Genomic DNA, 13,142 nt, shown 5'->3' on the forward strand with positions numbered 1-13,142 from the left:
ATGGCCAATATTAAAGTTATTATTTCAATCATTATTAGTTATTACAGCAGTGAATGAACTCTGTTTCAAATACTGAGCTTCAGTAAAGATTCAAGCTGCATTTATTTATATTTCCTGTCACCTTAAATCTTCATTTAAAGACAGGTTCCTTTGACACTGTATATATAAATGTATTATATATAAGAGACAAATATTGTTCTTTCAATATGTTGGCATTACTAAATTTGTCTCAGTGCTTACTTTAAATATCCATGAAATCATCACATTTTCTGTAAGATTACCTTGGTAGAACCTCAAAAATACATCCTGGTCCTCTGGACCAAAAATGGTCCCAGGTTCACCCAAGGATTTAAAGGTGGAGACAAGTGCAGGTGTAGCTTTAGGAGTCCTGCTTCGTCACTCCAGCAGGTGGCGGCACTGCATCTCGATGTTTGCGGTAAACCACCATAGAAGAAGAAGAAGAAGCAGGACGAGTGTCCGGTGGACTTGTGGCAGGAGCCGGTAACATTAGTGTGGGGTCTAAAAGGTAAACAGGTGAGTCCGCGCCTCGTTTTTACCGGAACTCGCTGAATTCACGAGGCTAAAGCAGCTCGTGCATTAGCATTATCCCGAGCCGACACTCAGTTAGCTTTTGGCTAACCGCGTGCTCCTTAACCTTCAGTCACCAGGAAACCCTGTAGCACTGTCCTGACATCAGTTGTGTGTGTGTGTGTGTGTGTGTGTGTGTGTGTGTGTGTGTGTGGGGGGGGGGGGGGGGGGGGGGTGTCTCTTCGGCTGGTGTTTGAGTGTGTTTATCGTGTGTCAGGTGGGTTTAACTTCACAAAAACAGGAAAAATCCCCAAAGACGATTAAAAGGGTAATGAGTGTATCAAAGACCAAGATTTTACATTTAAACTAATTATTTATTTATTTTATGAATGTCAGAAACTAATAATAACACGTGATGATAATGGATTTTATTTTGGTAAGTTTTTAAAACTAAAATAATGTTTTGAGCTTAACGTTTCAGTGTGTTTCTGAAGTCAGACTTCAAATAAAATAAGCGGATCTAAAGTTTAATAGACACAAGTGAAACATGTTTTATAATCAATAATTTGACAGATTAATGATCAGAATAAATAATATGATAAAATAATCTGGTCTTCCTGTCTTATAGCAGGTGGTGGAGATGTTGGGGCTGCGGTGCATCATGGGTGACCTGCGAGGAGGAGCGGCACTCCGGGGGACGTTTGTGTCTTCGGCAGTGCTGAGTTCGAGGTGCCGGCTGGCACCGCAGGACAGGCTCCCTCAGGCTCGCTTCCTCTCTGGTGATCGGGACTCGTCGCCGTCAGTAGTGGCTAAAATGAAGCTGCGGACTCGGCTGCTGGTTACGCTGTTGTTCGGCGGCGGGTTGCTGGGTGTGTGGTGGTTTGTGCACTCAGAGAAGCAGCAGAAGCTGCGGCAGCAGCGGGTGGAGCAGCTGCGGCAGGTGGCGCTGGGGCAGGGCACTTTCAGCCTCATGGACCACACGGGGTGCCGCCGGACGAAGAGGGACTTCCTGGGCAACTGGGTGCTGCTGTACTTTGGCTTCACTCACTGCCCTGACATCTGCCCCGAAGAACTGGAAAAGTTAAGCACTGTCGTGGTGACTCTGGACTGCGATGCCTCGCTGCCGCCGGTGCAGCCCCTTTTTATCACTGTAGACCCAGAGCGGGACGATGAGGCGGCTCTTGCCCGGTACGTTAAAGACTTCCATCCCCGGCTGATCGGGCTGACGGGGACGGTCGAGGAGGTGAAGCACGCAGGGCGGGACTACAGAGTGTACGCCAGCGCCGGGCCCAAAGACGAGGATGGCGACTACATTGTGGACCACACTATCCTCATCTACCTTGTCAGCCCTGACGGCCTCTTTCTCGACTACTACAACAGGATGAAGAGCGCTGAGCAGATCGCCGACAGTGTCCGCAAACACATCAAAAACTATGCCACGCTGTGAGCGCTGGCTATATAGCAACCAATTACAGACTGTTTTCATAACGACCCAACTCACAGCTGGAGGATAAACTGCTTCTTGTCCTAAAACGGGACACTTCTCCATGGTAACACAGAACTGTAAACGTGTTTGAAGTGAAAGTTTGTCGATAATAACAATGTGAAAATCCCGAGAGCATGCTCCCTCACTTCCTGTCTCAGCCTGATGGTTTCAGTGTGTGTGTGTGTGTGTGTGTGTGTGTGTGTGTGGGGCCAGGTGTTTATCGGGTTAAGTTTACTTCTCTCTTACTCAGTGTGGATGAGGTGTGTTTACAGCTGGAAGTGCATGCTCGGGCATTTCCTCCAGTCTGTCACATAAATGGCAGTGGGACATGCTATCTGAGAAAGTGTCAGTTTTCAGAGTTAAAGGTCAGATTGGCCTCAGGGTGTGAGGACCTCGCCGATTCCTGTGAACAGGTCAGCGATAGGGCAGATCATGTAATGATGCTGGTCACATGGAAGCTGTGATCAGCTGTAATGTTGCTGTGGAAACAAGTTATATTATGGCGGACTTTAATGAAGCGTGAGTGACAGACAGGTTCTTGTCAGAAGGTCGTGCGTTTTTGTTTTTTGGCTTTTGTTACCATCAGATTTTCCCCACAGACACAGAGTGCAGACAGTGACAAACATTTTATTACAAAAATTGAATAACATTGATCATCGATTAAACGTTACATGATGATGTCAGAGTGGCTTGTGCTGCATTCAGGCCTTCAGCGTGGCAAATCTGTCCGTCGCTCTGTACGTGCTCAGTAGAGTCAGAGCCATTGTGTCCAAACTTCCCTCCAACCCGGCACAACTGTCGATCTCCACCGTGTAGTCGTTTGCCTGCAGGAAGTAGAGAGTCATGATCAGCAACCAATCAGCTGCAGCCATCCATCGACAGGAAGTGAAGACTCATCAGAACAGACTTTAAACCTTCTGACGGTGTCACTGATCAATAAAGTGATCAGACAGCTGTTCTGTTATTGATTAGCGAGCTCATCAGACTCTCGTCTGTCTTTAACCAGCTCAGAGGATTTAAAGAAATAAAAGCACCACTTCTGTCATGGAGGATTTTCAAAATAAAACTTCAGAATAAAACCATCAGACTGATCCAGTTTCCTGTCCTTACCTTTTTCACAGTAAAACTCCTAAACACACACCTTGCTGTTCAATGGAATGAACACAGCTATGCTCGATAGGGGTGGGTTAAAAAAAAAAAATCAATTATCCTATTTAAATCGATTTCAATTTGAATAGTGTATCCTGAATTGATTTTTAAATATAAATGTATTTTGCCAGAAACAACAGAATCTCAGGTTAAAGCTCACAAAACTATTTCAACCACTGCCAAACAGTTAAAACAACAAATGAGAGCAGGTAAACGGCACATGCGGACATGCTGTCGTTGCTGAAAGCTGACATCTCACAAGTTCTGAAGCTGCAGGTTTCGTCACTCTCTGACCAAAATTCATTGACGAGCAGCAAAAGAAGATCCAAACTATGCTCTGTTTGAAAAACATTGTCATGAATTCCCTCTTTTGCGCTCAGGACAATTTAAAAAAAACAAACAACAAAAAACAAACAAACAAACAAAAAAAAACACACTTCCTGCACAGCTGCCTCTCTGTGTATTCAGACACCACCTTTGATGAATTCTCACAAGTCTTAGCTTTGTTTTTATGCATAGATATAAATATGCATAAATATGTATATGTACTGATAAAAGATCAGAATTAAAATATTTCTTGAGTCTAAATTAAATTGAATCCAATCAGTTATAGAAATCAGTGATGATACCCTGCGTTAATGCTATAGTGTAACGGTCCCCAACCCCGGGGCCACGGACCGGAGTCATTTGGTACCGGGCCGCGAGAGTTGAGACTCGGGTGTGAAATGTATGGTTTTCAGGGTTTTTATCGGTTTTTTAGCATTATTTTGTTATCATTTTTTTTCGTTAACTCGGTTTTCCTGGGTCTTTTCACGTGTGCAGGTCGCAAATGCGACCAAATTTTTCAGTGGTGCGACTAAAAATAAATATTTGGTCGCACCTGTGCGACCAACTGTTTGGGTAACAAAAAAAGAAAATCTCTGCAACTCTCCGTGTGGTCAACAACAGACACACATTATGCCCCTATCGTGGACTAAACCAATCAGAGATAGTCAGGGACGGGACCTCTCTGATTGGCCGTGGTTCAGTTGAAAGTGCAGGTGGAAGAGAGAGGTGAGTAGCTTGAATAAAGCGATATCAATTCATTAACGGATTCCACACAAAGACGTAAACACAGAGCGGACCCGACGCATCAGAATCAGCTTTGTCTTTCTCACCCGACGGCCCGTACACGGACACACTATCGGAGCTTAGCGATTCTGATGCGTCGGGTCCGCGCTGTGTTTACGTCTTTTTTGCGCTGATTCTGAGCTGCAGGTTTTGTCTCTCTCCAACCAAAATTCACCGAGCCAGCAGCAAAAGAAGCAGCAAACTACGCTTCACATTTGATCAATGTCGTCATGAATTCCCTCTGACTTCCTGCACAGCTCTCTCTCTCTGTGTACTTCAGGAACAGTTTCCCGTATCAAATCTCTGTTTTCTGCATTATTCATTCGCTTATTACCCACCAGTCTACCGTTGTTTACAGCGCTGTCTTTTTCTTTTTTCACTTAAATGACCTCGGACAAGAAAGCCTAATTTCTGCTGTTTAATACTGAAGAAATTTAAACTTCTTAAAATTATACAAAATCGCAGAATATTGCAGAATATTTTTAAGGTTATCTGCTATAAAAAGCCAGACCAGAAAAATCTCCTTCATGTTTTTCTGTGTTTTATTCTCAGTTACTTTCACACAAAGGCATGTGCTGTGATGTTCACACCTCTGATGAAGTCTCATGTGTATCAGTACTGATAAATGATCAGAATTATAATAAATCTGACTGTCTGAGGCTAAATTGAATCAAACCAGGACTTTGAGAACCGGAATCAAATGGATTCAAATCAGTGATGATACCCAGCCCCAGTGAGCAGCCTAGGCCCGACAGAAGTGGATGTAGCTGTGGGTAATAAGAACAGATGAAAAGAACTATTGATAACTTTTTTGTTAAGTTAAGGCCTGATCCGTCTGAAATTCATAGCTAGTGCTCTGACACGGTGCCATCAATCTTTGAATGCTGAAAAAGCACAGTGTATCCATGAAACACATTATATGCTGCAATAAATGCACTGCCCAAGTGTCCCCTCTCCCCACTGCCTTTCAGCAACAGACAGCAGCAAAAAGATCGTCAGAGGAGGCCAAGATGATGAGTAAGTTTAGCATTTTCTACAATATTGACAAAGCACTTTAAGCACAAGTTTGTTAGTTAATTTAGAAATAAATATTGTCTGTATGGACTTCCCCCCCCCCCAAAGAAAGTGCACATGTAAAACTGCAGTGATAAGCGATGTGGTTGAAAAGTGTGCGCCTAACTTTTGTGCCGGTACGCCTAAATTTTTAAAGTTAGGCTTACCGGTGCGCCCATGTCACAAAGTTAGTCTAGAGCCCTGGTGTGTTATGAATAAATCTTCTTTTTTTCAGTACCAGTACTAGTTTTATTTTGTTGTATTTATCCGCAACACCTTAAAGGCCGGTCCGTGAAAATATTGTCGGGCACAAACCGGTCCGTGGCGCAAAAAAGGTTGGGGAGCACTGCTATAGTGGGTCTAAACACAGACTGTATATAAAAGATCGACATGGTGACATCATCTACTTCTGTATAAAGCCTGGACATTTTGTGTGGTCCCATGGTAAAAGCTCCTGACACTAATTGGACCAAACATGTTGTTTTATTCAGTTCGATGGGATGACCTCATCAGGAAACATTCAGCAACAGAATGTTAAACACCTGCAGCGCTGCGCTCATCCTTGTACCGAACTGTGTGTGTGCAGAGCCGTAACTATGACACCAGATTAATGTATCAATGCTGCAGTTTATTGTTTATGCTTTTTAGAGAATTTATCATCATTTGATGACATCCCTGACTGGAACAGGTGACACTCACTGTTTGGGCAAAACTAGTCACAAAACGCGCAAAATGCCTCCTTTGGATTTGAGTGTGCTCAGATCATTAAAGTAAGTGTGGTCTGATGTGTGTGATCTCTGTGCTGTTATTGGTTGATCGCTGATGTCTGTGCAGATGTTTTACCAGCTGCAGGGAGGCCAGCAGGTACTTTGAGGCTTCAAAGTTGTCTAGACCATGAACGATGGCTGCAAACGTTCTGCGGCATCCAACGCCGCTCAGCGCTCTCACGATGCGGTCTCCGTAATCATGGATGTCAAATGCTGGGCGTTCCTCCTGGAAAATGGAGAGGTGGGGTTTAGAGTCAGAAGGGGTTTGAGTCAGAAGTTGGGTTAATTTACTGGACGGGGCTCAGCAGGTTTTACCTGCAGTGCCAACTCAGGGCGGATCTTCTCCTCCCAGTCTTTGACCCTCCGAGACAGTGCTGTCTCCTGAGTGTAACCACGACTGTTTACCACTAGCTGCTCCTAAATCCCACACACAAAGGGTTAATCAACTTCCTGCTATTCAAAATAAAAGCTTCACCTTCTTCATGACGGAGTTATAAGTAGTTTGATTTTTGTGATCGTGGGTAGCTTCTAGCAGTAGGAACAAACCTTACAGGCTCCAAGTATGATTGATCAGAATGTACTGAACATTACTGAAGATAATAATATTGATCACTGACCACTCGCAGCTTCACCAGATCCTCGTAACTCAGTTCATCTCGGTGAGCTTCTGCGGACACAAACAGCATCAGATCATTACACACGTTCCACTGTTCCTGTATCGATACTGAACTGATCGATCAGTTTCAGTCTGAATCTGAAGCATTTTACCAGGTGAAATGTGCTCCGGGCCACCCAGAAACTCGGCTGGAACGTCATCGGGAAAGGCGTCGTGCTCGTTGTCCGAGGCGTCATCATCCCCACCTTCAGACAGACATATCAGGCTTTAACGCAAACACACTCAAACAGCTTTTATGACCCTGAACTCAGACCAGCACTAAGACTGTTACCCAGCAGGTTCTGTCTCAACTCTTCCACAGGCTCCTCCCCCAGTTGACCAGGCCCCACCCCCTCTGGCTGTAGGAAGGTCCTCTTCAGCTCCTCGTCAGACATCATCACGCCCTGGGTGACATAACAAATGTGATAGTAAAGAGTCATAATCTGACAATAACACAGTTTGACCCTGAAAAAACGACCTGAACCGCAGTTGATGTCACTGCTGACATCACTGCTGACATCACTGTGATGTCAGCATGGATGATGGTGTGTGCGTCTTACGGCTCTTCTGTTGATCCTCTTCTGATTTTTGAGTTTGTCTTTGATTGTGCTCAGGTAGATGTAGTTGAGGTCTGAAAAACAGGAAGTCTCAGCTTCATTTAACAGGAAGTATAAATTCAACTCTTCGGATTAAAAGTCTTTTTCTGGACACAGAAAAGTTTTCAGCCTATTGTTACCTGTAAATTTGGGTCCATTTTTCAACTTGTGCTCTGGAGGGTCAACTGAAACAAACAAACACAAAAAGGAAGTGACATGTTAACAGATAATGGGTCCACAGGAAGAACATGAGTGCTCCAAGCAGTTTGTTCTTACAGGTTCCTCTGAACCAGCTCCTGAAGTCCCGAAGGAAAGCGGCTCGTTTCCTTTTCCTCTTCCCGCAGTCGTCCAGCCCGTCGGGAACTCTGTAGCACTTCCCTGCAGAAGACACAAAACTCTGTAAGCGCCAGCAGACTGAATACTGAAACACGCCACGCGGTCCCCATAGTTACCTGGTTTCAGTGGTTTGTCCTCCTCAAGCATGGCGTATGGGTCATGGAACGCCCAAACATTCACCTGAAGAAAAAAAAAAAAAAGATGTTTCATAATGAAGCTCTAGTAAAAAGGTAAAATTTAATGAATCTAGTTAGAAAACAAAATGAGGAACCGGAGCTTTATAAAAACTATTTCTTTCAAAATAAAAGTACTGTTGTGCTTTAAGTGTGTGAGATTTTTGACTAGAGGAAAATAAACGCTCCTGTGGCGAACACTAAGCTGCAATCTGGGGTATTAAAGCAGATTAACGTACAGCAGGAGGAATCGGCTCCTCTCTCCTCGGTTTGTTGGCTTCCAGCTGTTGCCTCTCTCGGATCATTCGACCATCACTCGGAGCCTGAAACACACCAACAACACCGAAGTTACACAAGGAGAAGAAGAAGATGAAGAGGTGGTGGCTGAAACTGCTCTGTGATTCTAACAGGTGAAATCTCCTCCACCTGCAATCTGTCCGCATGCTCCTCCTCCTGCTCCATGTTGTCCAACTCTAAGGGGAGGAAATCGTCTGCTGCATCGCCTCCACCCTCCTCAGCATCAGCTCTGCCCATTTCAACATTGACTGGAACCACAGCATCTGAGCCATGAAGGTCAAAAGTAAAAAAAATCAGAAACCAAAGTAGTGAAAGTCAAGACAAAAAAAAAAAAAAAAGGGAGAAAAGCGGGAGGAAATGTGTCATGGAGGACTGAACAGGTGAAGTGAGGTGTACCTGGGGGCTGGGTCTCTAGTTGAGCGAAGTCACTGGGAGGCAGGGAAGTGGAAGCAACTGATCTGAATGTGAGCAGGATCATGTCGCCCTCACCTGGGACGAACAGGTTGATCCTGAAGTCCTTCTGACTGCACAGGATCTCACCTTTCACACTGACACACAGGCACAGAACCAGGTGAGACCTCATCATCGGGGAGCGGGGCTTAGCTCTCATTTAGTTGCTGTGTGAGATCACTGACCTGATGAGGGGCAGTTTCTTTTTCTCTTGGGTTTCAGGTGCAATCAGAGACTCCGGAGGAAGAGGCGGCACGTCCACAGTCTGCATAGGTCAGAGGTCACAGGCAGAGGTCAGAGGCCAGAACGGGCTGCAGGTAACCTGACCTCAGAGAATCAAACTCACCGTGTTGGAGTCAGACCTCTCAGATCGGTCCGACACTTCCAGGTCCAACGCAGAAAACTGAAGGACACAAGTGATGTTACTCATTTACACCCGAGCACACCTGACTTTGACAGGATAAAGGGTTACAAAAAAGGAGTAAAAATAACACGATACAGATTTAAAAAGAATTTCTGTGAAAATCTGAGGTCAAAGTTTATTTAATTTTTAATGATTAAAGGTTGAATCTGAAGAATCTAGATCATTAATAATAAATAATTAAAATAAAATAATTAATGATCACGATAAAGAATGTTTTAAATTTAAGGTTCTAATTTTTTTAATATGATATGGTCAGTGACTGAATGAAGTGACTACGTTCCCCAGAATGCCCTGTGAGCATTGTTAGAGAATGGCTGTAACAGTAAAACCTTAACCCTGTGCTTGCTTTCTTTCTGACCTGTTAACTCACGTTACCTGAGGGGTACCTCAGAGCTTGGCTTCAGGTCCCCTGTAACTTGCTGTTTATATTCTTGAGCACAGACACCACATTTTCACCCAAAAAGCTTCACACTCAGTGACCTCAGACGCTTCAGTTCCAGCTGACCCTGACTTCCTGTCTGCTCCAGGACTGGACTGTTTCTACAGCTCGGCTCACTCTGCAGTCTCTGAGGGTTAAAGAAGGCCTTGGCTCTGGAGCAAGCTGGCTAATGACATCAGGCGCACAGCATAGAGTCAGGTGCTTCCTTTAAATCCCCTCTGAAAACATGTTTCACAGACTTTCTTTGAAGTCTATAAAAATGTCAGGTATCAGTTTTGAATTTTTAGAACAGAAACATTTTATACTTCTTTTCCTTGGTGCGGTTTATTTTTGAGTCTAACATCCAGCTCTCAAAGCACTTTATCACCAGTGTGTTTAAATGAATGAAGCATCATGAAAGCTGAAAATCAAATCAGGGACGAAATGTGACTCTGGAAGTTTGCTCTCAGGTAAAGAACCACCTTTAACAAAAGTTGCCTGGTCTTTTTTTTTTTTTTTTACCTCCTCCAAGTTGTCAGCATCATGACTGCTCACTGCTCTGCCATCACCCTCCTGAGACTCTGTTGCCTGCTTGTTGCGTCTGTCGGGAGAGCACAAAGATAATGTGTGAACCTGCAGCAGGAAATCAAACCAGCATGCGGGTGGAGTCATGCCTACTTCTTGTTCTTGTCGTTGATGTACTCCAGAGTCTGGAACACCAGGCTGTGCAGCAGCTCCACCTGAAACAGACGCAGATGCCGTCACATGACTCCATCACAGACTGGGCGAGGTCATGTGACTTGTGTGTGGCTCACCTTCTTGCTGTAGATGCAGGCGGAGCCCTGGATGAGCAGCGCAGCCTCTGCGAAGTTCAGCCTGGTTTTCCCACCATCGAAGGTGATACACATGTCATCCAGCTGCAGACACACAGACAGATGTTACTGGGTGGAGCTCAGCTTCACTCCATCAGGCTGTGGCTGACTGAAATCCCACCTGGATCCTCATTTGTGTCTCTGTGGATCACCTGAAGCTGCCAGACCAGCCCTTTGTGAATGATCTGAACAATAAACTGACCCAGAGCAATTTGACTGAAAGGCAGTTGTTACCTTCTAATTACAGCTCTGTCTTCTTCTGTCTGCATTTGAAGTACTGCAGAGCTTACTGCTAAAACTGACACCTCTCCGTGCTGCTTTTACTCTTTATAAAGACACCCAGGGAGCCAGACTGACCCTGTAGGTGACCCTATTCTGGGGCACGAACCACATGTTTGATGCAGAAGGATATTGCTGCCTTGTGTCAGTTTGTATGGAAGATGAAAGCTATCAAAGTAAGAGCCTCTGTGGTATAAATAAATTACCTCATCTAAGTAGTCGTTTAGCTCGGACGCCAGGTCGATCTCCCAGTTCTTTGTGAGCTCTCGGATCGGCTGGAGCAGGTGAGCATATCGGCTCTCTGTGGACTCCATCTCACCTGAAACAGGTAGACCCAGAACAGGCTGTGAATCCTGCGGGGTCTCAAACATGACTCCGTCTTTAAGCAGCTCGTTTCTCTGCAGTGCTCTGAGTTGCAGATGGAACGCTTTCTCATTTAAAACTCAAGCAAAGATTACTTTCATTCAGCCCAAATTTGATATAATAGTAGATTCATAAAAGCCTGTAATGTTGATCAGAGCGCACAGCTACAGCTGGACTGTGCATATCGATTTAAGTATCGATTATCAGTTTTCATGGTGAACTCTTTGCATTCACCTGTCCTCAAAATCAAACAAAACTGCGTTATCGCTGCTGTGAATTATATTAAATAGCGTGATAATTGCTACGAGCTAAAGCCGCAAATGCTGAAATCAGAGAGAACGAAATCAAACCAAAGTACGTTCAAAAATGTGATTATTTTAATCGCTGTAGCTAAACCGGTGATGAAAAGACAAACTTAACAAATTAACTTATTCTTAATCTAACGCCGAATATACCGGGACATTCCACTGCTTAGTAAACCGTGTTAATTAATCCTCTGTGAGGTCGATGTTTACATCAATCCGAATGAAATGTCAGATTTATCAATGAAATGTGGCGGAGCGTCTAAGCGACTGCAGCTGTCAAAGCTTGAACACTTGGCTCATTTAACTGCTCAGCTTGGCTTTTTTTTTAAATAAGAGAAATACCTGAGAATAAGCAGGTGTCGCTAACATGAAGCAGCGACGGTGTTTAAAGAGTAAAATCAGAGAGAAACTTACCGAAAAACCTGAGCCCAGCTACACCGGGGCTAACTGTTTGTAGCCGTTAGCACAACACTCAAAGTACCCGCGTTAAATTTCTTCTTCGCTGCTCTGGTCTGTGTAGCAGCTCCGCGTGCTGCCCTCTGGCGGTGCCATGGTGTGATACAGGCTGCCGGCCGCTAGATGGCAGCGTTGCAGATTAAAGCAATGACTGTAGAAAACTTCTCCAGTCAATGGTTTAAAGAAACTGGGCGAGCTGCTGCCTGCACCTTGGGATCCGTTTATAAGAAATACAGATGATTTGGCATGTGCAAAACAGCGCAAGAGCAAAGCCAAGTCAAATAGTGAGAATTTGGACTCCATATTTCATATTTATATCTGCAAATATCAGGCTAAAGCCATATTCGTTCATTGGACTTATTTTGTAATATCACAGAATATTTAAAGCCCCTGTTTTATTTTTGTTTATACATGATAACAAGTTAAATAAAACCCTGTGCTACACGACTGGTGTAGGGTTAAAGGTTAAAGAATCCTAAGCAACAAAACAACAACAAAAACCAAAATAGTTAATGAATTAAGTAATCAGTAAAAAATGATCACAAGCTGTTTGGATAATCTTTTAGAAAAAATAAAACCATGAAGTGAGAAGTCATAATACTGTCGTGAATGTGTGCATTCTTCCTCGTCTCACTCTTCTGGTGCTCAGTGCAAACACCATGGTCGTGTCAAAATTCCTGGACTGTATCCTCCTGAGGAAGCATTTGTAGGCCTATTACATTACAGCGACGTCACAAAGGCTGTCTGCATTCAGACTCCTCTGAATGCAGCCGACAAATGCGTCCTCCTTTTCTCCGAATTTGAAGGATGGGTCGGGTGTATCCATCGTGGCCCACCATATCCCAGAATTCATAGCACGGCCTAGCCAAACTCCAGTTTTAAACAATGGCAGGCCACTACTAAGTTTTTAATATTACTCTTATTACTCTTTCTGGGTCACAAAATAAACTTTTAACATATTTTCAGGCTGTGTAAACTTCAAATATCTGCTCGGTTTATCAAGATATCACATATTTGCAAAAGTGCTCTGACGTTTTCAGAGACGTCTGTTACCCATCAGCTCGATAGCTAGAGCTCGAGGGTCACTGGAGCCGTAGAGAACGGCAAACTCCCGGCACATCATTTTCAGATCACCGTGGACTTTCGCTACTCGGGTTAAATGTAATATATAAGTCACTTAGATAATGCTCTTTCAGTGTTTTATTTGTTCGTGAGTAAATCGGTTTGGCTGAGATTAAAGTTATTAGATTAGATTAGATAAAATAAAACTTTCCGGGTGGGTTCCTGCTTGGTTTTCACACAGCTGAATAAACGTCAAACAGAAGTGTGAGATGGTCGAGAATTGACACCAGTGTCCTGTTATATTTTAGATAGCAAGGAGCAGACAGCCGAGTTTATTAAACTCCACTGAGACAGCGGTGACGC

At 44.1% G+C, this 13,142-nt stretch overlaps 2 protein-coding genes across 5 annotated transcripts; one reads left to right on the plus strand and one right to left on the minus strand.

Annotated features, from left to right (window-relative positions):
• The first annotated feature begins 362 nt into the window (after window positions 1-362).
• Window positions 363-3,110, plus strand: sco2 (synthesis of cytochrome C oxidase 2). Of its 3 annotated transcripts, none has more exons than XM_085139136.1 (2): window positions 363-534; window positions 1,160-3,110. In XM_085139136.1, exon 2 carries the CDS (start codon window positions 1,169-1,171, stop codon window positions 1,973-1,975), a length of 807 nt encoding a protein of 268 aa, XP_084995262.1. In that variant the 5' UTR covers window positions 363-534; window positions 1,160-1,168; the 3' UTR covers window positions 1,976-3,110. The 3 variants fall into 3 exon arrangements, with proteins under 3 accessions (XP_084995262.1, XP_084995261.1, XP_084995260.1); XM_085139135.1 differs by having other exon boundaries at window positions 363-526; window positions 1,157-3,110; XM_085139134.1 differs by having other exon boundaries at window positions 366-534; window positions 1,157-3,110.
• Window positions 2,699-11,696, minus strand: ncaph2 (non-SMC condensin II complex, subunit H2). Of its 2 annotated transcripts, none has more exons than XM_085139124.1 (20): window positions 11,676-11,696; window positions 10,800-10,912; window positions 10,258-10,359; window positions 10,121-10,182; window positions 9,965-10,043; window positions 8,947-9,003; window positions 8,786-8,865; window positions 8,547-8,698; window positions 8,280-8,413; window positions 8,093-8,176; window positions 7,797-7,860; window positions 7,621-7,722; window positions 7,485-7,529; window positions 7,309-7,379; window positions 7,041-7,152; window positions 6,862-6,954; window positions 6,711-6,760; window positions 6,409-6,510; window positions 6,170-6,319; window positions 2,699-2,838 (listed from the first exon to the last, which is right to left on the minus strand). In XM_085139124.1, the coding sequence occupies exons 2-20, from the start codon at window positions 10,905-10,907 to the stop codon at window positions 2,716-2,718; spliced, it is 1,770 nt and encodes a 589-aa protein (XP_084995250.1). In that variant the 5' UTR covers window positions 10,908-10,912; window positions 11,676-11,696; the 3' UTR covers window positions 2,699-2,715. The 2 variants fall into 2 exon arrangements, with proteins under 2 accessions (XP_084995250.1, XP_084995249.1); XM_085139123.1 differs by having other exon boundaries at window positions 11,604-11,696.
• Between the last annotated feature and the right edge of the window lie 1,446 nt (window positions 11,697-13,142).

This window comes from Neolamprologus multifasciatus, chromosome 17, assembly GCF_963576455.1.
Source record: "Neolamprologus multifasciatus chromosome 17, fNeoMul1.2, whole genome shotgun sequence".
Lineage (NCBI taxonomy): Eukaryota > Metazoa > Chordata > Actinopteri > Cichliformes > Cichlidae > Neolamprologus > Neolamprologus multifasciatus.